Source organism: Herpailurus yagouaroundi, unplaced genomic scaffold (assembly GCF_014898765.1).
Source record: "Herpailurus yagouaroundi ecotype Mexico unplaced genomic scaffold, PumYag 163, whole genome shotgun sequence".
Classification (NCBI taxonomy): domain Eukaryota; kingdom Metazoa; phylum Chordata; class Mammalia; order Carnivora; family Felidae; genus Herpailurus; species Herpailurus yagouaroundi.
Genome location: NW_024412404.1, coordinates 1,790,640 through 1,818,579, shown reverse-complemented (window position 1 = coordinate 1,818,579; position 27,940 = coordinate 1,790,640). Strand labels below are relative to the sequence as shown.

At 39.4% G+C, this 27,940-nt stretch overlaps 1 protein-coding gene across 2 annotated transcripts in view; it reads left to right on the top strand.

The window, feature by feature from the left end:
• SLC16A9 (solute carrier family 16 member 9) overlaps positions 1–27,940 on the top strand; it is a 57,051-nt gene that overhangs the window by 6,204 nt on the left and 22,907 nt on the right. For both annotated transcript variants that reach the window (XM_040485081.1, XM_040485080.1), the window contains exon 2: positions 21,118–21,350. In XM_040485081.1, the coding sequence (XP_040341015.1) occupies positions 21,155–21,350 (196 nt within the window). In that variant the 5' untranslated portion in view covers positions 21,118–21,154. The remainder of the gene's footprint in view (positions 1–21,117; positions 21,351–27,940) is intronic.

Sequence of the window (27,940 nt, the reverse complement as noted above, 5' to 3'; positions counted from 1 at the left end):
AATAAAATAAAATAAAATAAAATAAAATAAAATAAAATAAAATAAAAATTGTGCAGGCCAAACAGAATACTACTGATCTAAAGATCAGATCTGGCCTGAGAGCTGTCAATTTGCTGAATGATTTCCAAGGCTCCTTCTGGCTTCAGGTTTCTATGATCCTACATTGAATCCATTTTATGTCTAACCTATTTCTTCTACTTTGCTAAACCATAGCCTGGTACTCACCATATCTAAGTTATGCTTTGGGGATAACTTAGCTTTGGAGGAGTTCTTTGGCAAGTGCTGAACTATGATAGATCTGTAAGGCCTTAAAAGGTCAAAGGATGTCCTTTTTTGATGGCCATGCTGGTTTCATAATTCATAGGCTCTAGCAATTAAGTACTTGTGTTAATTATCCCTTTCAGGGACGATTAATGTGATTCAATTCCAGGGCCCAGAATTATTTCTCTAAACACTTTCCTTCCTGCTCTTCCTTCTCACCCCAGTAGGAGATAATAACCAGTTGGGAAATCGATCCTGGTTCCCAATTGGACAAGGTATATTTGTAGCCTGACTTATGGTGCTCAAAGAAATCTTCATCGTCTTTACCCTGCCAAGATTTCACCATGGAGTCTGTCTCTCTTTTTAAACTTGGAAGTGTCTGGGAAAAACATTCTTGAACCGCAAACTGAATTAAGGGTTTGGCTTTTGAGTTGTGTTAATACAGGACTTTAGGTTTCTTTTTAAGAAAGCATATTTATATGGGCCCCAAAGTAACAGATTTGCATATGATCCCAGCCCCAAATTGTTTTTAATAACACTGGTTCTTTCGCAGTGAAATTCTTTAGTATAATTTTTTTTTAAAGCTCCATTTATTGAATTTGACTTGCTAAGATATGTTCCTCACTTTACGTCAATGAGCTGTTTTACAAACAAGTGAAAAGTTCAGAGCAGATGTTGACAATGAAAAGGAAGTGTGTGAATAAATAAAACAAGAATGTCATGTTTAGAGAAACCACATATCTTCTTGAGACTGAGCTGATTTCAAGAGAATGAACAGAAGGCTCTGGATGACAATTCTCAGCCACAGTTTGTCCTTGTTCTGGCTCCAGTAGTGAGTCAACCTCCTGCCTCCCCCCACCTCGCCGCATTTCAGAGAGTGTGTGAAGCATCTCTGGATGTTTAACGTTTAGCCAGGTTACTGTCTGACCGTTAAAGACATACCATTTGATGTTATATTGGTAAAAAATTTCAATAAAAAAACTCTACTTCTGTATTTTTACCCATGTATTTGGCTAGTCCTTCCGATTCAATGATGAAAACAGGCTCTAAGCTCCGCGAATGCAGGGACCACATTGTCTTCTAAGTGCATTCCATTCATTTTCTTCTAAACAAATGCACGATGCCTTCTAAATGCACTTAATTCATTTTGTTGAATGAGAGATGTTTGATTAATCATTTTAATATACAGGAGAGTTAGGTAAGTAGCTTTTCCAATATTCATTAATTCCATAAAGATTTATTGAGCTTTTATTATGCACCAAACACAATTCTTAGTGTTAGGGATGTGAGACGGGCTTGGAGGTTAGATACCTTAACAAGGAGTAGCAATATATTGTGATGAATGTTATAATAGCAAGATTGCCCAAACTGATGTGAGATCTTAGAGGAGGAATGACTGACCATTGGAGAGTCAAGATGGCATCAAGTAAGAGGAGACATTTTAGGCTAAGTCTTTTTTTTTTTTAATTTTTTTTTCAACGTTTATTTATTTTTGGGACAGAGAGAGACAGAGCATGAACGGGGGAGGGGCAGAGAGAGAGGGAGACACAGAATCGGAAACAGGCTCCAGGCTCTGAGCCATCAGCCCAGAGCCCGACGCGGGGCTCGAACTCACGGACCGCGAGATCGTGACCTGGCTGAAGTCGGACGCTTAACCGACTGCGCCACCCAGGCGCCCCTAGGCTAAGTCTTAAAGGAAAAGCAGGAGTTTGTCGGTAGGCAAGTTGGAGACAGGCATTATTACAACCTCTCCCTAGGCTCACGTGTTGACTTGCAGCAGTGGCTTGGGGACCACAGGTTTGTGGGACATCCTACAGAGGTGTAGTTGCAGGCTGGATTGTTGCAGATCTTTAGAGAAAAAAACAGAATTCAATAACTTGCTGGGTATTTAAAGATCTAAATATTGAATATATAGACAAAACATGGTTGTGTAAAACCAATTTTTCATTTTCATTTATAATTTTTGAATAACATTATTTATTGATGGGGAACTATAAGCTCCATGAGGCAGGAAAAATTATCTTTGGTTTTCTTATATGCTTATAATAATGAATTAAACTTCCCGTCTGCTAGTGGATACACTGTGAGTGGTGAGGAACCACTGAGAGATTTGAAAAGTGGAGGTGGAATTGGAGAAGATGAGAAGCATGGTTTGGCAGCAGCCTGCCAAATGAATGGCAGCAGGAAGAGAGCATAAGCAGAGGGGTCCATGAGTAGGTGGTTGTGATAGTGCAAAGATTTGCAAAGAAGAGGTAGAGGAAGAGTCAGACTGCAGAGCTCATTGTCAGGACCCTGGTCCTGGCTGACATGGGTGTTGGGAAGAAGGAACAGGGAGGGGATGGAGAGGGGGGCTTTCTGCTTGGGCAATTGCAGGTCTGGTTGTGTTTGTTCTCCAGATGAAATTTAGGAGGAGGAATTATGGATGTGTTAATTGTGAGGGTCTTGAGCACAGCCAGGTGGGATCTTGACATAAAAACTAGTAACAAATTGGTTGGACATATGGGTCTGGAGTTCTGAGGGGAGGTCAGGCCTGCGGATGGAGACTTGGGACTCGTTCCTTTGCATGCATGCAATCACTTGGTGGGGCTAAAGACAGCTGGTGGGGTCCTGTGGAGGTGGGCTCAGGAATGCCACGGGGGGGGGGGCATTGGTTTGCAGAGAAGAGAGAGGTGAACAGTGTCAAGATGGTGGTTGAATGCAGGCCTGAACTGACTCAGTGATAAGGCAGTGGGGGCTCCACAATAAGAACATTTCTCTTGTTGGATGCATGGAAACCAGAGAACAGTTGAGGAATCGTCAGGATGTGAGAAAACAGAGGCAGGGAGAGTGTTCTTTCAAGTTTTTCTAAGACCTTTGAAAGATGCAACAACAGTAACAGCAGCTGCAAGCATTTACTCTAGGCTGAGTACCATGCCCAGTGTTTCATAGAGATGATTTCCTATATTCCTCCTAAAAATCCTAAGAGGAAGGAGTTCTTACTATTTCCGTTCTATAGATGAAGAAACTGAGAAGGTTGTTAACTCACTGAAAGGCACACTGCTGATGGCAGAGTTCGATCATGAACCCAGGAGAAATGACTCCAGGGTTCATGTTGTAGACCAGGGACTTTCAGTGTTTTAGAATATGACGTTCAGTAATATGTGTTTGTGAACCTGGCCCTGCACACACACACAGGCACACATACAAACACTGAAGCACAGATTCACACAATGGTACTGAAGCCTTATGACCATGCAGGAAGTATTCTTATATTTTTGGTGCTTATCTAATTTATTCTACTCTAAATTCCAATTTTAAAAAATATTACTCATAATCCACAGTTGATTTCATGACCCATGATACATTGGAGTTTGAACAACACTGCTCTAGCCCACTGCTTTGCATTGCTTCCCAAACTAGAGCTTAATACTCTTTTCTATTACATTCAACAAAACATTTATCGAGTGCCCACTATATGCATAGATGTGGAAAGAACATAAAGAATATAAGATGTGCCTTGATCCCAGGAATTTTCTGTTAGTGAAGAGGATGGGAAGAAAGCAAGTAAATGCCTAATTATAATGCATACTAGAATGAAATAAGAAGAAAAGAGAGGTATAAGCAACATATCATGGGTGCATAGAGTGATTAATGCTGGCTCTAAATGTATATTGATTTGACTAGTAGTGTTTAGTGTTTTTGTGCTTTGACAACATTAAAAAACTTTTATGAAATTAATAGAAGTGTATTTGGCAAAGACTTTTAAGAATAAAGGCCCCAAACTATAGAGAGAGTGCAAATGTCCATCAACTGATGAATGGATATATATATACAATGTGGTGTGTGTTTATGTGTGTTGTGTCACACAGACACACACAATGGAGTATTTCTCAGCCATAAAAAAGAATGAAATCTTGACATTTGCAACTGTGTGGATGAAGCTAGAATGTATTATGCTAAGTGAAATAAGTCAATCGGAGAAGGACAAACACCATATAATTTCACTCATATATGGCATTTATGAAACAAAGAGATGAACGTATGGGAAGAGGAGAAGAGGAGAGAGGGAAACACACCACAAGACACTCTTAATGATAGAGAACAAACCAAAGGTTGATGGAGGGAGGTGGGTGGAAGATGGGCTAGATGGGTGATGGATATTAAGGAGGGCACTTGTGATGAGCATTTGGTGTTGTATTTAAGTGATGAATCACTGAATTTTACTGCTGAAACCAATATTGCACTGGATGTTAATTAACTAAAATTTAAATAAATTAAAAAAAGAATAAAGGTCAAAGGAGATTTAAGACCATGATATTCTGTGTATTTTTCTCGAAGGTCCTGAGGTGGTCAAAATATTATTACTTAGATATCAGTTTGTTTAGTATAAGCCCTTGGGTGACGTCAGCAAGTTCAGTCATTTTAAAGTATATCCATTAAAAAGTTTTAAAATGGGGGTGCCTGGGTGGCTCAGTCGGTCGAGTGTCTGACTTCGGCTCAGGTCATGATCTCACAGTCCGTGAGTTCGAGCCCCATGTTGGGCTCTGTGCTGACAGCTTGGAGCCTGGAGCCTGGAGCCTGGTTTGGATTCTGTGTCTCCCTCTCTCTCTGCCCCTCCCCTGCTCATGCTCTGTCTCTCTCTGTCTCAAAAATAAATAAAAACATTTAAAACATTTAAAAAAATTTTTAAAATGAAAGGGTATCCATTAAAAAATTTACCATCAACTTCCCAAAGTAAAGCAATGCAACTATACAGACCACTTAAGAAAGAACCTGCATTAGGTGGTCACTCCTTGGGTTACATGGAGAGAGTTTGAAGTAGAATCTAAAAAAAAGCCTAGGGACACAAGGATAGAATGAGAATTATCAATACCTACCTAGGTTTTATGTAGAGTTGTACATAGATTAAAAAGATAACATTTGAAAGTCCTTGGCATTGTGTCTGATATACATAAAGTGTTCATTAAAAAATGGTAATTAGAAGTTATTCATGATATGGCTAAATAACAGTACATTTAAACCTTAGAAAATTTTCTTAATTCTACTGTTTAGGGAATTCCTAAGAAAACATGACATCATTATTGGGGTTTAAGGACACTTGAAATATTTTTCTATAGCCATGATTGGAGTGGGTAAAAAAACAAAAAAAGAGATTTAATTTAAATAACTAAGGGCAGCCAAGTCTTTCAATTTATGACTGTATATTAGGACGTGCAGTTGTTTAAGATGACCTGTAGTGCTGTTGTCCCCTTCTGCTCAGTAACCACATGTTAAAATCATCTGGAGTGCTCTAACAGCCTGGCCTCCCCTCCAAACATCCTGCTTTCATTGCTGTAGGGTAGACCCAGACATCAGGGATTTTTAACCTCCCAAGGTGATTGATTCTACCGTGTAATCCACTTTGCAATCCCCTGCAAGTCTTAGTATAGAGTATGTGCTTAGGAAGCGTGCTTAATATGCTCTGATGATTAGAAACAAGCTCATGTGGAGATACAACCTTAAAACGGGGTTTTTCATTTGCCCTTCTGATGCACATTGAGTTACCACCTTTTCTTGAGAACTGGTTTAGAAAGGAAGATCTTTGGGGACTTTGGAATAAGAAAGGGGTTCTTTGAACTGGGAAGATTAGAAAACTGGCGTGTGAAAAATACAAAAAGAAAGAAGCTTGAGTTCAAGTAGCACTTTAAGAGACAAAGTAGGGGGCGCCTGGGTGGCGCAGTCGGTTAAGCGTCCGACTTCAGCCAGGTCACGATCTCGCGGTCCGTGAGTTCGAGCCCCGCGTCAGGCTCTGGGCTGATGGCTCAGAGCCTGGAGCCTGTTTCCGATTCTGTGTCTCCCTCTCTCTCTGCCCCTCCCCTGTTCATGCTCTGTCTCTCTCTGTCCCAAAAATAAATAAACGTTGAAAAAAAAATTAAAAAAAAAATAAATTAATTAAAAAAAAATAAAAAAAGAGACAAAGTAGTTGATTTTTAAGGACACTTGTAGCCCTTGTTAACTCTGATGATCAATGCTCACCACCGTTCTACCCACGGGCACCCTATGAACCATCCGGTGGCTAGGAAGGTGCTGGAAAGCTGTGTGGTTTCCTGAGTTGGGAAGAAAAGGAAGGATGGAAATGAAAGGGAGAAAGAGAACAAAAGGAGATGAAAGCAACCGTCGTTTGGATTTGTCTTCTCTTGACTGTTGGTGACCTAAGAGTAGACTGTCCTTGTCCTTCTGTTCTTTCCTCACTGAGACTTCCCTCTTCCCATTTACTTTTTCTTACTATCAGGAAATTATCCGAGATTTGAAAAATGTCACTTCCATATCACCCCTTTTTTTTGGAGGGAGGAATTTCATAGCAGAGTATGTGTGTGTGTAGGTGTGTGTGCGTGTGCACACTGTTGTGGCAGGGAGGGAGGGGGGTCGTGGATGTTCTGGCCAGCTGTATTTGTAGGGAGGGTAGTTTGAGATTTTGAGAGGATCTCTGCCAAGATAAAAAGAGTATTTTTATGACAAACAATTATGTTTAAAAGGATAAGAAATAATTTACACTGAAATTACTGTGTGCCAGGCACTGTACTAATAGCACAATAGTCTGATGAGGTAAGTAATATCATTTCCCTCACTTTTTGGATGAAGAAAGTGAGGCCCAGAGATATTGCAGTAATTTGCTGAAGGTCACATGCTTGGCTAGTATCAGAAGTGGGACGTGTACTCAGGTTATCTAGGACCCAAGCTCATACTCTTATTCCTTATGCTCAGTTTTTTAGAACAGATATCTTCACATATTTATAGATATAAATATCTGTGTATGTACTTGTATGAAACTATAGCTTTTGACATAACAAAAAAGTGGAAACCCTATCAACCATTCTTTGGGACCACATAATACCATTACTAGAAGATCCTGACTTCTCTTTCACTACCTTTCCCAAACTCAGAGATTGTTTGGCTAATTTGAACAAATTAATAGGTGGCTCCATCATTATATTGACAGCTTTATTATAATTATCACCACCAGCAGCAGCATTATCATGATCATGAGAATCTTCTTAGAGTTTTACCTGCCAGCTGCATGCCTGCTCCACTGGGGACTATGGACGCTGGCTGGGGCATGTGACCTAGATCTGGAGAAGTGAAGTGACCATTTTAGCATTGACTATCTGGAGATTTTTGGAGCTGCTTCTCCCCAGGTTTTTCCTGGGCTGCTGTACAGCAGAAGGATGACGTTATGGGCGATTGGATGATTCTCTAGAAGTAGAGCGCCTAGGCTTGGCCATTTGGGACAATGGAAAAGAGACAGGGAAAGATTTTTCTCTCCTCTGGCTGGCAATGGTGTGTACTTGCTCTCTCTGGAGCCACAAGGGTGGAACTGGGCTCCTTCTCCAGCTGGAAACCAGCCAACAGATTCTGGGGGGTTGCCACATCAAAGTGTGGGGTTAATAGCATTGCCACCACCAGTGGGGATATAGCCAAATGTCACAAATGAAGAGGGAGCAGGCAACCGTCCATTCCTTTGTTTTCTGTCTGTGCTCCAGGGTGCTTAGAAAAATAAAAGTCATGCTCTCCTGAGAAGGTCCATTTATTCTGCCCTCTTGTTTTGTAAAGTTAGGATTCTTTGGAGAGAGATGCTTACTTTTCTATAGGCTTCCAATTCACTAGAGCACATTACCATGTTGCAAGTTGTTTTTTGAGTTGATACACTTTCTGACACCATTTTCTCCTATTTGCATTAAAAACAACTTTTGCAAATCTTCAGATAAATTGATGTAATAATCATCTTTTAAATTTTGTATCACAGGCAATGATCCCCTTTGCATTTTCTCATTTTATAGAAGATCAAGAAAATAGCTTTTGTCATGGTCATCACTCCTATAGGAATTTTTGCTTTGATCAGTGGAGATTTATGGGTAATAAGCTTTGTCCTTGACCATATTATAGATGACAGGGTTGAGTTAAAAGAATAGCACAGTGCTGGCAGCTGCACTGGGGTGGGTGGGCTCAGGGCGATGAGTTCCCACATGCTCCAGTCCCCACTTCGTCCCCAACTCTTAGCCTCTTCCTTTCCTCACCTGTGTCCCTTCTCCACTAGGAAAGAGGATATGACAGTTGGTCAGAGGTGGTCCTTCTCTCCTGTAGGACAGTGATTCTCAGCCTTCGCTGCACATTTGAGTGACAGGAAGGGTCAGGCTGTACCCCAGAGCAGTCTGGGGTGGGACCTCAATCAGAGATGTTTTAAGCTCCCCAGAGCGCATTCAGGCTGGAGAACCATTGTGGTTGGGCAACCATTTTGAGTGTATCTGTGGATGACCTTGGTCAGAATCACAGGGTGATTCTTAAAAAATCCAATTTCTGTGATTCCTAACACACTAAAAATACTTAAGCCTTGAACCCAAAATAAAAGGAAACCAAATCTAACAGTAAACATGAGTTTTGAATTATTCCAAACTAGAATCTGGAAATATCCAGATCTTGGTTTACATTTTCTAAATATTAAGAAATAACTAAAGATTAAAAGGTTTTAGAAACCCTAGGTTTATATATAATTCAGTAACTAGTTGCTGTAGAACTCTGGTGTGAGTAGTAACTACTTCTTAAAGAGGCTATCAAGTTACCAGAAATCCTTTATGGTTTTTAAAGTAATAACTAACGTTTATTTTTTTAAAACAAGTTTTTGTTTTAGAGAGAGAGTGTGTGCACACAGCATGGGAGGGACAGAGGGAAAGAGAGTCTTAAGCATGCTTCACGCCCAGCGTGGAGCCAATCTCACAACTGTGAGATCATGACCTCAGCTGAAATCAAGAGTCCAACGCTTAACCAGCTGAGCCACCCAGGTGCCCCACTAACATTTATTAAGGCTTTTTACTGTGTTCTAGGCACTGAGCTTTGCACTTGAAATTCACTGTTATCCCATATTAAGACAAGAAAAATGTGGTTTAGAGACATTAAGTAATTGGCTCAAAATCACATGGTAATTAGCATGGACTGGATTGGAACCCAAATATATGTATTTAATAACAAAGCTCACAATTGGGGCACCTGGGTGGCTCAGTTGGTTAAGTGTCTGACTCTTGATTTTGGCTCAGGTCATGATCTCATGGTTCATGAGTTTGAGCCCCACATCAGGCTCCATGCTGACAGCAGGAGCCTGCTTGGGATTCTCTCTCCCTCTCTCTCTGTCCCTCCCCTGTGTGTGTGCTCTCCCCTCTTTCTCTCTCAAAATAAATAAATAAACTTAAAAAATAAATCTCATGGTCTTAACCATTACTGAATTCCTAAAATTCTGGAACCAGATACTAGAAAAATTTCCTTCTCCTCCCTACCCCATCTTTATAGTAAAATTCAGATGAATAAGAGAAGCTATCAAGCAGTTGAAAATGTTAACTTGCTTCATATCCTTTTCTTTACATTCTTCATGTGTGTTTGTGTGTGTGTGTGTGTGTATATATATATATAATGCATCAAAACATCACTGATGTACTTCAGAAACCCTTAATTTATGTTTCATTTTCATTACTTAGATTCTTTTATGATGTGTGATCATTCCTGCACCTGAACAGAAAGAAGCTTTGCTTTCTGTTACTCCTTTGTTCAGAGAGCTACCATATACAAAGGAAGTAAGCAACACATCATCTCCTGATTTCATTGCCTTACTATAAACCTGTTTCTAGGTTAAAAATCTGGGCATATGCGTTGGGGGTGTGTGTGGACATGGGTGGGGAGAAGGAATATTGACCTGGGGGAAAGGCCTCACACGGATGAAAGACCTCATACAAATATTGTTGATTTTGTCTCCAAATCAGGCCATGTATCTGGTCATTGTAACTGTGTGTGTGTTTATAGAATTAATATTTTCCTTTGTAAAGTCAGCTTTGTTGATGTAAAATTTATATCCAGTAAAATTTAATAGTTTTAAGTGTATAATATGATGAATTTTGACAAATGTATACAGTTGGGGTTTACACTAGTTTTTTTTTTAAATTTTTTTTTAACGTTTATTTATTTTTGAGACAGACAAAGAGAGACAGAGCACGAACAGGGGAGGGGCAGAGAGAGAGGGAGACACAGAATCTGAAACAGGCTCCAGGCTCTGAGCTGTCAGCACAGAGCCCGACGCGGGGCTCGAACTCACGGACCGTGAGATCATGACCTGAGCCGAAGTCGGACGCTAAACCCACCAAGCCACCCAGGCACCCTACACTAGTTTTTTAATAAAGGTTTTATTAAAATGTAATTCACATAACCTATAATGCATCTATTTAAAGTTTGTTTTAAGTATACTCACAGACTTGTGCAATCATCATCATAATTCTAAAACATTTTCATCATCCCCAAAAGAAACCGAATACCTATTAGTAGTCACTTTCCATTTCCTCCCAAACCTCCTAGCCCTAGGCAACCACTGATCTACTTCCTGTCTCTATAGATGATCTATTCTGGAAGTTTCATATAAATGAGAATCATATAATATGTAGTCTTTTGTGTTTGACCACTTTAATTTAGCATAATGTTTTTAAGGTTCATCATGTTGTAATATGTATTTGTATTTCATTCCTTTTTTTTAATGCTTATTTATTTTGAGAGAGACTGAGTGGGGGGGGGGGGAGAAAGAGAGGGAGAGAGAGAATCCCAAGAAGGCTCCACACTGTCAGCACAGAGCCTGACGTGGGACTCAGTCTCACAAAGTGGGAGACCATGACCTGAGCCAAAATCAAGAGTTGGACACTTAGCCGACTGAGCCACCCAGGCACCCCAGTACTTCATTCTTTTTATTGCTAATATTCCATTGTGTGGATAGACCACATCTTATTTATCCATTCATCACTCAGTTGATGGATATTTGGGTTGTTTCCACTTTTTTGGCTGATAGCCTTAATTTTTAAAAATATATTTATTTATTTTGGGGAGAGAGCAAGCAGGGGAGGGGCAGAAGAAAGGAGGACATAGGATCCAAAGTGGGCTCTGCACTGACAGGCTGACAGCAGTGAACCTGATACTGGGCTCGAACTCACCAACTGCAAGATCATGACCTGAGCTGAAGTCAGATGCTCAACCAACTGAGCCCCTGATAGCCTTAATTTTTAAACTTCAAACAGATATCTTTACTTATCTAATCTCATTTTGGCTTTCTTTTCCTCAATATTTAATATACCAGAAGTCTGAAATGACTTCTGAGACAGTCTGATTAAGGTCAACACGCCTGGATTCACAGTCGTACTAAAATTATTATTTGGAGTTCACTTCCTGTTATAGCAATGTCATATTGTGGAAAATGCTTACAGAATTGTAGATATAGAGATATGCGTGCATATGTGTGTGTATATATATATATATATATACACACACGTATATGTGTATACGTATATATGTGTGTGTGTGTGTGTGTGTGTGTGTGTATATATATATATATATATATACATATAAAACAAGGATTTCTTTGTGTGATTTTATGAAGAGCTTTAATAGTTTATAAGGAGGACAGGGGCTGGGTTCTTCTTTTCCTTTAAAAATGACATTGATCTATACCAAAATTTATTTTGCTTCAGAAGAGAAATCATAAACTCTACTCATTATGAAATAATATCACTGGAAAAGGACAAAATTAATCCAGTGTCTATAACTTTTAAAGGAGTAACACTGGTGTTCATGTGAGTGTGTTTTCCAATATCCGAAACAACAAATGGAGCAGATTCACTTGGAAGTTTGTATCTTTGACCCAGAGGGAACTGACACTGTTATAAAGCTTTAAGCTACCCGTAAATGGTCAACAAACAGCCATGGTGACTCTTTGGCAAGTGATGACCGCACGTGTTGCACTTTTTACTTGGCGCGCGCTGTGGAACGCAGCTCCTTGAGACATAGGAAAGTGAAAGTACCAGCTGAGTGGTAGCGTGGTAGAGGCGGACTCCAGCCCCCGCAACAGCTGTGGTTACTTGTACATCAGAACGGCCTCTATGCTGCTTGTCTCCCATTAAATGGAATCTAATTAACTTATATTTGAATCACGAGTCTCTGTGTGTATTAAAGGGTATTTTTTTTACCTGTATTTTATTAGAATTCCAAAATAATTATTGGCTTATTTTTTATTTTCACAAAGAATGATTTGTTTACCTACATTTTTAAATGAGAATTCCTCCCAGTTTTTTCTCAATTCCTAGCATCCCTTGACCCAAACCGCAGTCAGCGGTGGAGGATGCATGATACATGTTTGGAAGGGCAAGTGTCACAGGAGGGAAAGAGTAGTATCAGTGCTAGAACTGCTTCTGGCAGAATGGGTCTGCTCTGTAGTTTATAAAACTTGTTACCCATGTTAGAGTCAGAACCAAAACATAATTTCCAGTAGCTTTTGAATGCATTTTACTTTAACAACTTTGTGGAGATATAAATCAGATGTGGTGAAGTTCACCTATTTATTTTTATTAAAAAACTTTTTTTTAAGTCTATTTATTTTTGAGAGAGAGAGAGAGAGACAGAACACAAGCAGGGGGAGGCAGAGAGAGAGGGAGACACAGAATCCAAAGCAGGGTCCAGGCTCTGGGTTGTCAGCACAGAGCCTGACACGGGCCTTGAAACCACGAACTACAAGATCATGACCTGAGCTGAAGTCCAACGCTTGACCGACTGAACCACCCAGGTGCCCCTGGAGTTCACCTATTTAATCTGAACGGGTTAGTGGATTTTTTTTTTCATGAGTTGTGCAAACTGTACCATAAAAAATAACTTAAAAACCTTTTTGTTACCTCAACAAAAACCTTGTGCGTATTCATGCCCACCTATCAAACTGTTTTCCAGAGTGGCTGCCACGTTTTCATCCCCACCAGCAGCACACAAGCGTTCCAGCTTTATTCAGCTTGGCCTCTGGTTTGGAACCTTCCATTTAACAGCATAGCATAAATGTAACTGAAGGAAGTTCACAAAGCCCAGGATGATTTTGACTTTTGACACACCTGATGGATGACCAGGTCAAGACAAAATCAACATGGAATCAACCATTTCCTGCTCCCACCTCCCCAGGATGTAATCACATGATCCTAGGCCCTTAGTTAAAATAAAGTGCTTTGATGGGATATTGCTCAGAAGAAAAAAAAAAAAAATGGAATCTGGGGGCACCTGGGTGGTTCAGTCGGCTGAGCGTCCAACTTCAGCTCAGGTCATGATCTCACAGTTTGTGGGTTCAAGCCCCACATCGGGCTCTGTGCTGACAGCTTAGAGCCTGGAACCTGCTTTGAGTTCTGTGTCTCCCTCTCTCTCTGCCCCTTCCCTGCTCATACTCTGTCTCTATCTCTCAAAAATAAATAAACTTCAAAAAAAAATTAGGAAAAAAGAATGGAATCTTGCCATTTACAATGACATGGATGGAACTAGAGAGTATTATGCTAAGTGAAATAAGTCAATCAGAGAAAGACAAATACCAGATGATTTCACTTATATGTGAAATTTAAGAAACAAGTGAGCAAAGGTTAAAAAAAAAAAGAGACAAACTTGGAAGCTGACTCTCCACTATAAAGAACAAACTGATGGTCACCAGAGGGGCAGTGGGTGGGGGGAGGGTTTAAATAGGTGATGGGGATGAAGGAAGGCACTTGTAATGAGCACGGGGTGGTGTATGGAAGTGTTGAATCACTATATTATACACCGGAAACTAATATTACACTGTATGTTAACTAATTAGAGTTTCAATAAAAACACAAAAAAAGAGAAGACATAAAAATAAAGTGCTTAAGCACCAGGTAATTTGGCAGTGACTGAGATTCAAAAAAAAAAAAAAAGAGTTCTGTTTTTACCTCCTATGATTCAAGTGAAAAATGCACCTAGGAATCTTTAGTGAGATATAGGTAACAGTCAAAAAGGGTTATTGGAGAATGGTTATTGTTGGGGGGGGAATGGCAAGAGGGACCATCAACTGAAAGGAAGGTAAACTGTAAATCACTCCCAATTTGGCAAAAAATAGTGTAATATGTATGTATACACCTCAGAGACAGAAAACTTCTGTGTCAACACTGAATGTTCATAAACGTCAAATATGCAATTCTAGCATTCTATGTGTGGAGAATAGACATTTTTAGCCAGTGTAGATTTGAGAAAATAACAGAGGATTGGCATTATTTGAGCAGAAGTAAATGCATAGACTATTGGAGTCTAATCATTTTGTAAATCAACAGTAAAATGTAGACTTCTATCAACGTTTCCAAAGAAAGTGTCTTGTAATTTGTGCTTTCACAAAACAAATGCTAGCTTTAAGAGATCTGCTATCCTTCATACTATGATAATCTCATTTGCTTGAGTAATGATATCTCTCCCCACTCCAAGGGAGGTTTATAATATGTAGAACATATTTAATGTTTAGGTTAAAAATAAGATATGCACTTAAATTATAAGCTAAAGTTAATTTTGTAATGTTCCATTAGATCCTGTACTGTGACAGAACTGCCCTTAAATTATAGGGCTCTTCAAATGGTCTCTCAAAATGGCTTGCAATTTTGAGTTTGATAAGATGTCTCATCATGCAAAGTCTGGGTTTGTGAACACTCTGATTAAAAAAGATTCCAGGGGCGCCTGGGTGGCGCAGTTGGTTAAGCGTCCGACTTCAGCCAGGTCACGATCTCGCGGTCCGTGAGTTCAAGCCCCGCGTCAGGCTCTGGGCTGATGGCTCAGAGCCTGGAGCCTGTTTCAGATTCTGTGTCTCCCTCTCTCTCTGCCCCTCCCCCGTTCATGCTCTGTCTCTCTCTGTCCCAAAAATAAATAAACGTTGAAAAAAAAATTTAAAAAATAAAAAAATAAAAAAGATTCCAGGGTGCCTGGGTGGCTCAGTCAGTTGAGCAGCTAGCTTCAGCTCAGGTCACGATCTTGCAGTTCATGAGTTCAAGCCCTGCATCAGGCTCTGTGCTGACAGCTTAAAGCCTGACCTGCTTTAGGTTCTGTGACTCTCTCTCTGCCCCTTCCCTGCTCATGCTCTGTCTCTCTTTCTCTCTCAAAAATAAATAAACATTAAAATTCTTTTTTTAAGTTTCCAAAATTTCAAAGAATGTACCAGAATATACCAGAATGTGTGTGTTTCCTAAAAGCATATTTTTATACAGTTATATGATTAAGAGCCCCCAATTTTGAGTATACTCATGGAACACTAGTCCAAACAAAACAACACTTTCTGATACTTACAGATTTTGTTATTTTTTAGGACAAGAAAAATCTATCACTTAGATAATATGTCTTGACGTTGTAAGTATAGGCTTCTTGAGACATTTTCTTAAATTTCAACTGAGAGTACCATCTTTCCAATCTTGTTTTCCTCTGTGATCCCTCTAAGACTTGCCTTCTTTACTTTCACCAAATTTAGCAGGCCTATCCTGATTCCATACCCATGTTCATGTTGTTTCTCTTACTAGAGCCATGCTTTCCTGAATCTCTCCATTGTTCATTAGGACCAACCTACTTCACAGGGCCTTCCACTCCTGCTTTCCTTTCCCTCTGACTCTCAAACGTTTCACATCCAGCCACCTCTTTGGCACTCACTCGCATGCTATCTTACATCTTAACTGGGTTATAAGCTCCTAGGGAGCAAAAGCCATGCTTTCTATTTTTTCTGCTATTTCTTCTTCTTCTTGGTATCTAGTCAATATATTTTAATTTGTAGGTGATCATAAAAGTTGAATAAAGATCACTTTTATAATGCTGTATTTCTCTAAATATTAGTATAAGTGGACTTAGTAGAAATTTCAGTTAATTTGAAGTTTTTAGTTAAAAGAATGCCAGAGAAGAGATTTTATCATATTGAATCATAAGATGTGAAGAAGAAGGGATAACAAGAAATTTCAAGAAAAAGAGATATGGCATATTCTATATTTCCCATATTGTGTAGTCATAGACTATGCTCTTAAACCTACCCTTTGGCCCAAATGGGACCAAGTGGGGTATAGAAAGGTAAAATAATCAACTTGAAATTACTTCACACTCAAATTTTATTCTGTTCCAAGTACAAGAAGCAAAAACAAATTAACAAAATAATTTCCTGGGTTTGTTCACAGGGTGAAATGAAAGGCTGGAGAAACCCATCTTGGGTATACCCCAAGGTAGTCAAGGTGGTCTCTTCAATGTACTACCATTGAAATCAGTAAACTTCAAATATATATTTCCTTATAGCATTTCAGTCAAAATTCAGAGTCCTGGGAAAGAGGTCCTGCTGGCTTTGCTTGGATCACATACTACTCTATGGGTCAAGATCAAAGAACCTTGATCAACAGTCTTACCAACTATCCACTCATAGAGAAGACCCAAGTCCCCCAAAGGAAATTAGGTACCATTACAAAAGGGGGAAAATAAAGATTAGTCTATTTGTGAAATTACCTTGGAGAATATATAATGTCAGAGAAATAGCAGGTGAGAAACACTTAAGGAATAGAAGAAACTGTAGGGGAAAGGTATTAGTTACCCTGACAGAAAACAAGACATCACGAAATGGTATTTTCCACCATATTCTATGCATACTACATGTACATCAAACTGTGAGACAATTAAAAGTTAGAAGCTATTAGCCAACTCTTTATAAAAACTTGTCTTTCTAGTCAGAGTTGATATACATGAGAACTTTGTATTTCAAAGGTTTGTTCTCCCAAATATTTACTGTGAGAAGAATTTCTCTGGCTCCTGTCCTGTGTGTTGAAATGTCACCCAAGGCAAGGCAAAGTGAAGCAAGGCCAAGGTATTTTGTGTATAAAAGCACTTCTATCTACTTAGGTCTGCAAACTGGCAAGGGAGATACTCCTCACCCTTTTCCTCCCCTGACCCTTCAGAAAATACTGGCTTTCCTCATGATTCTGGTGCTTTGCCTATGTAAATGTGTACTTTTCCTGAAGTGTGATAATTTGAAGATTTAATTGAAGGGCAATCTTATATGCATTTGTTCTTATACAGCCTTTTAGTCTCTTTAGATGTTTGGCTGTTGCTATCATATAGTAATCTAGTTTAGGGAATTAAGACTATATTTTCTTTAAAAGGGATTTTGAACAAGAAATTTGCAAAGGACTAAATTGTCATTCGAAGGACCAAAATGATATTGTTTACTTTTACATTAGAGTAGGTACTGGAGAGAGTTGACTTCTAAAAATTTTTTTTTTCAACGTTTTTTATTTATTTATTTTTGGGACAGAGAGAGACAGAGCATGAACGGGGGAGGGGCAGAGAGAGAGGGAGACACAGAATCGGAAACAGGCTCCAGGCTCTGAGCCATCAGCCCAGAGCCTGACGCGGGGCTTGAACTCACGGACCGCGAGATCGTGACCTGGCTGAAGTCGGACGCTCAACCGACTGCGCCACCCAGGCGCCCCGAGAGTTGACTTCTAAAGAAGAGACATAGCTGATTATTTCAAAGGACTTAGATATTTGGAAATTTGGAGTATTCTGTCTGCTAACACAATCATTTGGTCTGAAAGACTGGCTTTTAGACTCTACAGTTCTGTGTACAAATTGTAACCTCTTTCAATTGTCAGTTATGAAATACTGAAAGCTAATTTATACACTTTAAAGGCCTGTGGCAGGTCATGACGTGATTTTGCCTTAGCGTTCTGAATGTCAAAGTGAAGAAATTCAGTGAAGCCCATATAAATTGATGGGTGTAACTATGACTCTCTTAAGGTAGCCAAGTGCTCCGTCATCTAATTAGAGATGTGCATGAACGGATGAATGACATTTTCTACTATTATTTGATAAAACCACAGCCAAGGGAATGGCTTGGAAAAATCTGAGGTCAAAGAAGACTCAGTTAAAACTGATTGTAAACCTGACATGGTGTAGTGACATAAAAAGCATACATTAAGTGGATGGCCCTGTTGGGGGCAGGAAGGTCAAGGCTTGGGCCTCTAAATCTATTGCCATGTAAACTGTTTCAGATCTTCAAAAAAAGTAATATTTTCAAATTCTTTTAAAATATTATTTTGATTCCAAAACCTAGTAAAAATTAAAAACAAAAAAGACAGATCTTACTTATCAATTTAAAAATCCTTCCTCTATGGGGCTTCTGGGTGGCTCAGTTGATTAAGCATCAGACTCTTGATTTCAGCTTAGATCATGATCTCACAGTTTGTGAGTTTAAGAACCGCATCAGGTTCCACACTGACAGTGCGGAACCTGCTTGGGATTCTGTCTCACCCTCTCTTTCTGCCCTTTTCCTGCATGCACATGTGCATACACACACTTTTTCTCTCTCAAAATAAATATATAAACTTAAAAAATCCTTCCTTTGTCCCCCAAATAAGCTGACATAATCAAAATAGTGCACGAACCCAGGAAAATTTAATCCAGTAATTCAAAGATAGTTCAATAGTAAAAAATACAGATTTTTTTACATTAAAAGTTGTATGGAGAAAATCATAATCATCTCCCTGTGCATCAGAAATGTGTTTGATAAAATGTAGTAAGCATTTTTTTTATGGTAACACTCAAGATAGAGTAATGTGAATGTTTTCTTTGTGAAAGAAATCTAGCTAAGCTCCAGAGGCAGCACGTTGGCATTTGAAGGTATTCTAAGTTAGGAACCAAAGACATATACTCTTATTATTTGACATTATTCTGTATGCCCTGTTAGATGCAAAGACAAAAGAAGGCATTTTGAAGTATAAAAACTCAAAATAAGAACGTAAAATTATCCTTGTTTGTAGATGATTGTGTAACTTTATTGTATTATATATTTTATATACTCAAGAGAATCACCCAAAAATCTACTGCAAACAAGAGAATGTAGTAGGGTAATTGGATACAAAATTAACTTATAGACATCAATAACTTTTACACATACAAACAAAACAAAGAAATAACCCTGATTTTAATATTAACAAAAAGGATAGAATACTTAAAATAAAAAGAAATGTTAGGGAAAACTTTAAACATAAAGAACACTTAATATCTTCTATTAAGAATAGTAGACTTGAACAAATGGAGAAGCACACCATGTTCTTCGATGGCAAGACTCAACATCACAAAAGGATCAATTTTCCTTAAGTCAACTTACAAATGTAATTCAGACTTAGTAATTAAGCTATTGTAATGTTGAGTGAAAGGCAGATCAATGGAACAGAATGGAAATTACAGAAATACACACATATATACCCAAGAATTAGATAGGAATTACAAATGGCTTTTTATCTATGTAATGACACACAACTTTCAGGGAAAGCTGAGAAATGCAAGTTAAATCTATAATGAAATACTGTTTTACCGTTACCAAATTGGCAAAAATGCAAAAGCTTTATGACACACCCCAAATTGCTGGGGATAATATGAATTGGTTTAATCCTTTGACGCCAATTTCGTAACACTAGTTACAGATACAATGTTCTTACCTTTTGACTCAGCAATTCCTCGTTTGGGTTTTATCTAACAGATATGCATATGTGCAAAAAGGTGTATGGATATGTAAGATTATTCATCGCAGCGTTGTTTTTCAGTGTAAGTCACAGGGAACTGTTTGAATTAAGAGAAAGCCCTATAATGAAACACAATGCAGCACAAACAAGAGAATGAGGAAGGTCGCTATGCATTCAGAATATTTTTCTGTGTAAAAAATAGAGGAAATCTATATTTGAGTGAACAATGTACACATAAACCAACTCTAGAAAGATATAAAAGAAACAAGAAGTATTGGTTTCCTGTGGAGGGTATGGGAGTTAGGTAGGAAATAGGTATGGACTGTATACCTTTGGTCCTTCTTTTTCAGTTTTGAACCATATAAATATTTTGCCTATTTAATAAATGAATAAACGAACATGTGTGCAGCCATATGGTGAGCTACTTTGTGCTTATTGAGAAAAAAAAGACTAAGGAAGCTGTGTATTGACAGGGAAAAATCTTGGGGGTATTAAATGCATGAGACAAGGTTTGGAATAGATTGTACAATATGCTACTTTCTGTCTAAAAAGAGGGAAATCTAGGGGTGCCTGGGTGGCTCAGTCGGTTAAGTTACTGACTTCAGCTCAGGTCACGATCTCATGGTTCATGGGTTCGAGCCCCATGTTGGGCTCTGTTTTGAACGCTTGCCTGGAGCCTACTTCAGATTCTGTGTCTCCTTCTGTCTCTGCCCCTCCCCCACTTGTGCTCTGTCTCACTCTGTCAAAAATAAATAAATGTAATTTTTTTTTTTTTTTTTTTTTTTTTTAAGAAAGAGGGGAATCTAAGACTATTTGCTTGGTTTTGCTTGTACCTTCATGAACAAAGTCTGGGAGGATACTTAAGTTGGTGGACATGGTGATGTGCTGCCAATTCCCCCCCAGACCCCTTTTGGGAATGAGAGATTCCTTGCCCCAGCTGTTGAGAGTGCTGGCCAAGGCAGGCGGTGGGGTGGGGGGTGCTGGGGCTTCAGCTGACTGTCCTCCGGGAATGACAGCCTCACCTAAGGTCATGCACTCTTCTTGGATGGTCCAAATCCAGCGAAAGAGCAACTTGGGGGAAGACAGGGCAACTCTTCATGCCCAACTCAGGGCAACTCTGAAGGGCCATCCCAGCTTTAGAAGTCCCCTTCCTTAACACCAGGTGGCAGCTTAATTTTTCTCTCCCCTATTACCTTCCATAGGAAGAGAACAGTCCTAATAAACCTTCTTACTAATAGTCTGCCTCCCGGGGAACCCAACATGTGACAAGAAACCAGACCTGGTGAATGGGGACAAGGTTTTCACTCTGTGCCTTTTTATAATTAAAAAAATTTTTTTTGATCCATGTGGAAATATTACTTACTCAAATCATCAGCACAAAATTTAAAGTTAACTTGATATGTCAGTGATTTTTATGCTTCTCCATGTATATTTTTAGAGAAGATTTTTGATTTAATTTAGAAGATATTTTTAATCCAAAATAATGTGCCCCACCACACTCTAAATATGCTTTTCTTTTCCTTTTGTTTTTGCTTAGGCCTGACAGAGGAACACCTCCTTGATCTCACCTTACGATGGAATTTAAAAAGTCACCTGATGGTGGATGGGGCTGGGTGATCGTGCTTGTCTCCTTTTTCACTCAGTTTTTGTGTTACGGATCACCGTTGGCTGTTGGAGTCTTGTACATAGAATGGCTGGATGCCTTTGGTGAAGGAAAAGGAAAAACAGCCTGGGTCGGATCCCTTGCAAGTGGAGTTGGCTTGCTTGCAAGTAAGTGGATAAATCTATGCTTCTCCTAATTCCTTTATCATTTAATTAATTTGTTGCATTGCCAACACTGTGCAAGGCATAGGAGGCTATTGTTTTTTTTTTTTTTAACTAGCACATATTTTCCTGCCTTCCTTGAGATTATAATAAATCTATGTGAAAATACAGGGTTCCATAAGATACACATTCATTTCTTGATGCATTTATTTGCCATTGTGTGCCAGGCAGTGTGCTAGATGCTAGATATAAAAAGATGAGCAGTAAACACGTTGTACCTGCCTTAAGAGACTCACAGTCTAGTGAGAGACACCCATGCTTCCATGAGTAAGATTGATACAGGGAGATGAAGGCATCCAACCAGGCATGTCCAGTGTATGCTGGTGAGCAAAGGACCACATGATGTTCACTGTCCTGTAAGCAGTTCCTATATGATTCGAAATTACTCCTCTTTGATTCAGGTCCACCGTGATCAAATTGCATGAACTACATTTGTGTCACCTTCATGAGGAAAATTTGACATGGCAAAGGTAGTTCCATCTCACAATGATGACACTATTCAGAATTTTAATGCAGTGTTATGTATGGTATAGATGTGATGAATTTTGTGTGGCCTTTGTATAATATCTCCATAAGTAATATTCTTGATAAATGTTTACATATGATGGAGTAGGGATTCTTTCTTTTTTTTTTTTTTTAATTTTTTTTTTAACGTTTATTTATTTTTTGGGGACAGAGAGAGACAGAGCATGAACGGGGGAGGGGCAGAGAGAGAGGGAGACACAGAATCAGAAACAGGGTCCAGGCTCTGAGCCATCAGCCCAGAGCCCGACGCGGGGCTCGAACTCACGGACCGCGAGATCGTGACCTGGCTGAAGTCGGACGCTTAACCGACTGCGCCACCCAGGCGCCCCGGGATTCTTTCTTTAGAAAGAATCTTTAGAATGAATCTAGAATGAAATCTTAAATTCATCTTTAGAAAGAAGAGTAGAGGGGTTTTCATTTACCTTTAAAGGATGAAAATCATTATGGTACTTCAATTTCTGAAGTAATAGTTTGAAATCTGCAGTAATATTTAGTGACCATCAATCTGATTTACTTGAAACTATTTAAGCACAGGTGTGCTAAGATGGTGACTTCTTAGGGTCAGTATCCCTGGGGTCTTTTCCTGTGTGCTATGTGGTTGGCCTGCTTCATTGAGAAAATCACAATCTCTATTCTGTGGGGATATACAGACATGGTAGGAACATAAGGAGAAAATAAGGACATTGAATGTGGTGATTTGAAAGGTAATTTTCAGCTCTGAAATGATTTCATGAACACAAAATGCATTAGCTGTTCCTTTTAAGTATGCTGTCTTTTCTTGATATCTAAAGGGGACTTCTTAAGACAAAACAAAATCAATTGTTTCCAATTGATGTATTATCTTGTTGAATTAAAAGCAAGACTTGAAAACACAATAGTGGATATTGTGGCCATGTCAGATAAGATAACTAAACATAACTAAACAAATGAAAATAATACTGTCATTAGGAACTCAGGAGAAACAGGAAAAGTTTGCTCAAGACTTATTTCAAAGAGTGTTTCAAAATGTGGATTGTTTCCAAAGCTGTCAAAGTACAAATGGATAATTGATATGTTAATATAGGAGTTTGCAAGCATTGATTTCTACAAAATGATGTGGTACAAAGAAGACAGAATCTTTTTAAATGTCCTCCAATTAGTCACCATTTCTATTAGCAAATACTTAAACAGAAAGGTAATTATCCTGTCTTCCAGCAAGGGTCAAAGGACAATTGAAATGATAGCACATATTCAGAGAACAAATTTTGTCAATAAGTCAGTCCAGGTGGGCATTGAGGTTCAGAGAAGCTGAGAGCTCCTTCGGGATGGATGGGACATTGGTGGTCTGAACAGCAGCTTTCACTTTCTCCAAGTTCCCACTGCTTCAAGGACCAGGAGCTTCCCCCTTAACTTGTAGCAGGACCAGCTACATAATTTGCAGGTCCCAGTGCAAAATAAAAATGCAAGGACCCTTGTTAAAACTTAAGAATTTTAAGACAGAGACAGCAGAGCAGTAAATCAAGTGTGTGGCACTCAAGCCTTGAAACCAGCTCTGCTTGCAGGGGCTGGGGAAATAGAGCATCTCACCAAAGTTCAGGGGTGGGAGAACATACTGGGAGGGAGGGAGAATTGGGTTGAAGTTAGAGGCTAATTTAAGTCCTGGCACCAAGATTAGTTAGCTGAGTTACCTTGTATAAGTCACTTAACTTCAGTTTCATCTGCTAGACAAGGAGGCACTTGCACCCAGCTAATGAAACCCTTCGTGAAGATGACGATAGAATAAAGAGACAGAGGGCTAAACAAGGAGGAAGTGATAGGAAAGAAATGATGGCTGAACAGCTACCACTTATAGGTGTGTGTGTGTGTGTGTGCGCGCGCATGTGTGTGCTGAACACATGTGATGTTGGCCTCCCATATGCTATGCTCTTCATAGCATAAATTAAAAGACAGATCCTGAGGGGCGCCTGGGTGGCTCAGTCGGTTAAGCGTCCGACTTCAGCCAGGTCACGATCTCGTGGTCCGTGAGTTCGAGCCCCGCGTCGAGCTCTGGGCTGATGGCTCGGAGCCTGGAGCCTGTTTCCGATTCTGTGTCTCCCTCTCTCTCTGCCCCTCCCCCATTCATGCTCTGTCTCTCTCTGTCTCAAAAATAAATAAACGTAAAAAAAAATTAAAAAAAAAAAAAGATCCTGAAAACAATGGTAATGAAGTATTCGCAAGATGTGTCTAGCATGTGTGAGCCACATCAGCCCTTTGTTGACAACTTTGTTCTGCAGAGAAATAAACAGATTAATATTACCTTGGAAATGGGAAAAGTAGGTCTCATGTTGGTGACCCAAATGGTTATCAGCAATTCTTAACTGGGAAGATAGTTAGAATCATCTATAGAAACAGTTCAGCATCTAAAGGCCTCTATTTGACCCCAGACATTCTAATTCAGTTGGTCTATGAAGAGGCCCACATATGTAAATTTTTTTAAAGCCCAAAAAGTGATTTTCAGTTGGGAACCACCATTGGGTTACCTCTTGACTTAGATTTTAATCTTGCACTTGTCGATAATTCTCCAATGTGTGATTTTCTTTGACTCACTTGTAAAAGGGACTGCTGTAGGTTTTTTTGGCTTGGTTGTAGCACTGCTCGTGCCATGTAAAACATGAAAAATAGTGTCCAGTGACTCTGATTCTGGTGAAAAAAACCACATAAGTGTACATCTTTGCATCTTTTTGATAAAATATAGTTTATACATATGTGTATATATATCTATATTCATACATCTTTTTGATAAAGATGAGCTTTATATGTATACATACATACATATATAAATATATACATATGTATATACCCATATACATACATATATACACATATAGATGTATATGTGCATGTGTGTGTGCATGTGTGTATTTGCTCTTACATTCAGGACTATCTACGAATTACTCAAGGTTGTCTAAAAAGACAATTTCCTACCTATCAGTGCAGTGGGGTGGGGATGGGGGAGTCTTCATTTTAACTGACTGCCCAGATGACTATGATGCAGGTAGGCCGTATTATATCTGAGAAACATGAGTTATTGTCTTTACCTAGTTTTGTTCACAGAAGACGTAGTAGGAGTCTCAGTTCTGTGATCCAAACTCTGGAGCTTTATAACTGAGCAAGGCATGGAAGAGTAAGTCTATTTGCCAAGTAGCATACAGATTGTATGGTCCTTACAACAGTGCACTGAGGTAGGCATTACTGTCCTCAAGTTTAGTGCCCAGGATGCCCACATGAAGACGCAGCCCAAGATAAAGCACATTCTCTAAGAGGAGAAGTGGCACCCACGCTCCAGTTTCTCTAACCTGAGAAGCCTATTTCTTCATCTTTAAATTGGAGACAATAAAAGTACTACCTTATATGATTGTTGTATAAAGTAATTGAGATGGTGTTTGCTATATGGTAGGTGCTCAACAAACCTTAGCTATTAAAGAACAAGAATCACCCACAAATAAAATTACTTTCCCAAGCAGTTGCAACCAAACTGTGGAATCCACAAAAAAATGAGACCTTTCAGAATGAAAGACAAAGATACTTCTAGGGGGATGGGCTGGAGGGAAAACTAGAACTTTACTGAGATTGTACCTAAGCATCTCCAATTTAAAGGCACACCCCTGGTGTCTGGCAAACTGAGATTTGAATGGTAGCTCACAGTAATGTGCAACCAATGCAAAACATGCATATGTTCACTTTATACTCTTCATAATCTTAATTCTTCATTCCTTCTCTTTGAAACTGGGATAATTGAAGAGAAAATACTTCTTCCTCTGTCTGAATTATTTGCTTGTACAGCTGATCTTTGGGATGAATAAAGCTGGGAATTTGGGTTATACAAGCTCACTATCATTATATAAGTTAACATTACATACATCCATAGAGTGTCCTTTGTGCTTGGGATTCCAACACAGAAGACATCATCTGTGCTTACAAGGGATTTTAGTTTCAGGGAAGAGACAGAAAGAAGACTTACTGATAATTTGAGACTTCACAAAGGCAAGGGGAAAGCAATGTCTGGAATTTTATAGAGATAGGTTGTGAGGTGGGCTAGATGGGAGGATGGGCTGTGCAAGGTAGACCATCAGGGAACAGGCACCATGCAAAGGCCTGGAGCCTGCACCACATGGTTGCATTCTGGAAGAGTATATCTGGCTGGAGAAGGAGGCATTGCTTTGGGAGATGTGATGGTCAGTGTCAACTTGGCTAGGCTATGTTCCCCAGTTAGTCAAACACTAGTGTAGGTGTTGCTGTAAAGATATTTTATAGATGTGTTCAAGGTCCATAATCAACTGACTTTAAATAAGGGAGATTATCCTAGACAATTTGGGTGAACTTAATTCAATCCTTTAAAACGCCTTAAGAGCGGAACTGAGCTTTCCCAGAAGAAATTCCATGTTTTGGCTGTATGGTCAGCCTGTGCCAGAGAGTTTCAACCTGCCCTTCCTGATAGGCTGCACTGTGGGTTTTATACTTGCCTAGCCAGGTCTCATAATCGCAGAAGCCAATTCCTTGCAATAAATCTTTTAACACAAAACTTCTGGCTCTGTTTCTCTGGTTGAAATGTGACTGATACAGGAGGGATGGAACTTAAGTGAACTCACGGGCTGTCGGGCCTTGCATTGTTTTCAGCTGAGCTAAAGCACAGTTAGATGTCATTCTTCAAATTCAAGAAAGGTGGGGCTGTTTTTTCAGATAACAGAGTTGCTGAAACAGGCAGACCTTTTGTTCTATATTTTTGTACTATAAGCAGACTTAACAGTGCCCCCCTTCTCCTTAATTCCTCCAAAGTTCTTCAAATTGATAATGAGTCAATAAATCTATCCCCAGGCTGATGGAGTAGGTCACTATAGCCAGTTGGGCTTGCTGGGTGAGTTGTGAGTGCTGGCAGAATTGTATTTGAGGATATCTGTACAATTTTACTCTCAAGTCCTGTTAACTCCTGCAAGTAGGACTGAATTTCTGCCTCCTACAAGGATTCTGTTGCATATTGGCCAGTTCCCAGTGTGGTAGGCTTTTCCGGGATTGGTGAGAATAACTCTGGGTTTTGGTTAAGCTTTCCCTACTCTCTATATCTCACCAAACCAACCAACAAGCAAGCTAGTCAACATTCATGAGATCAAGGACTGAGTGGGTGTGGCCTTTCTCTTCCCGTAGGGAGATGAACTTAAAATTCTGGTCTCAGCAAGAGCAAGGAGTGAGGAATCTACAAGAGTTCGCTGGGCTCCATGCTTTGTGGGTAGAGAGTTAAGACTCTCATGGGCCCCATCATCTGCTCTATTAGGAAATTCTTGCTGTGCTGCAGGCATACAACCTGGTTACTGCTATATTTTATTTCTCACTGTACTGTCAGCCTATTTATGGCTTCAGTGCAGTAGGCCTGGCCATCCTACCACTCTTGGGATTCGGAAACTTTTTAGGGGAAATAAGTGCATGAAGGGGCATGCCCCTTCCATGAGTTCTAACCCAAAGCTATCTTATAATAATTATAAATTGGGGAAAACCACATTATGTTTCTGTTTCCATTTAGAATGTATTTCCATTCCTTTCGCTGAAAGGTCCATCAGGTCCTTTATGGTCCATCAGGTCAAGGTGCAGTTTCTTGACCCATGGTGCTCTCCCTTTTCTGAAATCTCAAAACATATGATTTAAACCTTTCTTTTGGTGCCTATTGCCCCTGACCTTGGGTTTTAATTTAACTCTTGTGTGTTTATTTTGCCTTGCGATTTAGGTATTGAATTGTGTGCCCTCTGTCTTCTACCATGATATGAGTGCTGTCCCACCAGCAGCCACCAGTCACATGTGGTTATTGAGCACTTGAAGTGTGGCTAGTTCAAGTTCAGGCATGCTAGAAGTGCAACAATTCATACTGGATTCATTCACAAAAGAATGTAAAATATCTCATTAGTGATATTGAAATGATAATGTTTGGGCTTATTGAGTCAGATAAAATGTATCACTGAAATTAATTTTACCTGTTTTATTCTTCTAATGTGCCTACTAGAGAG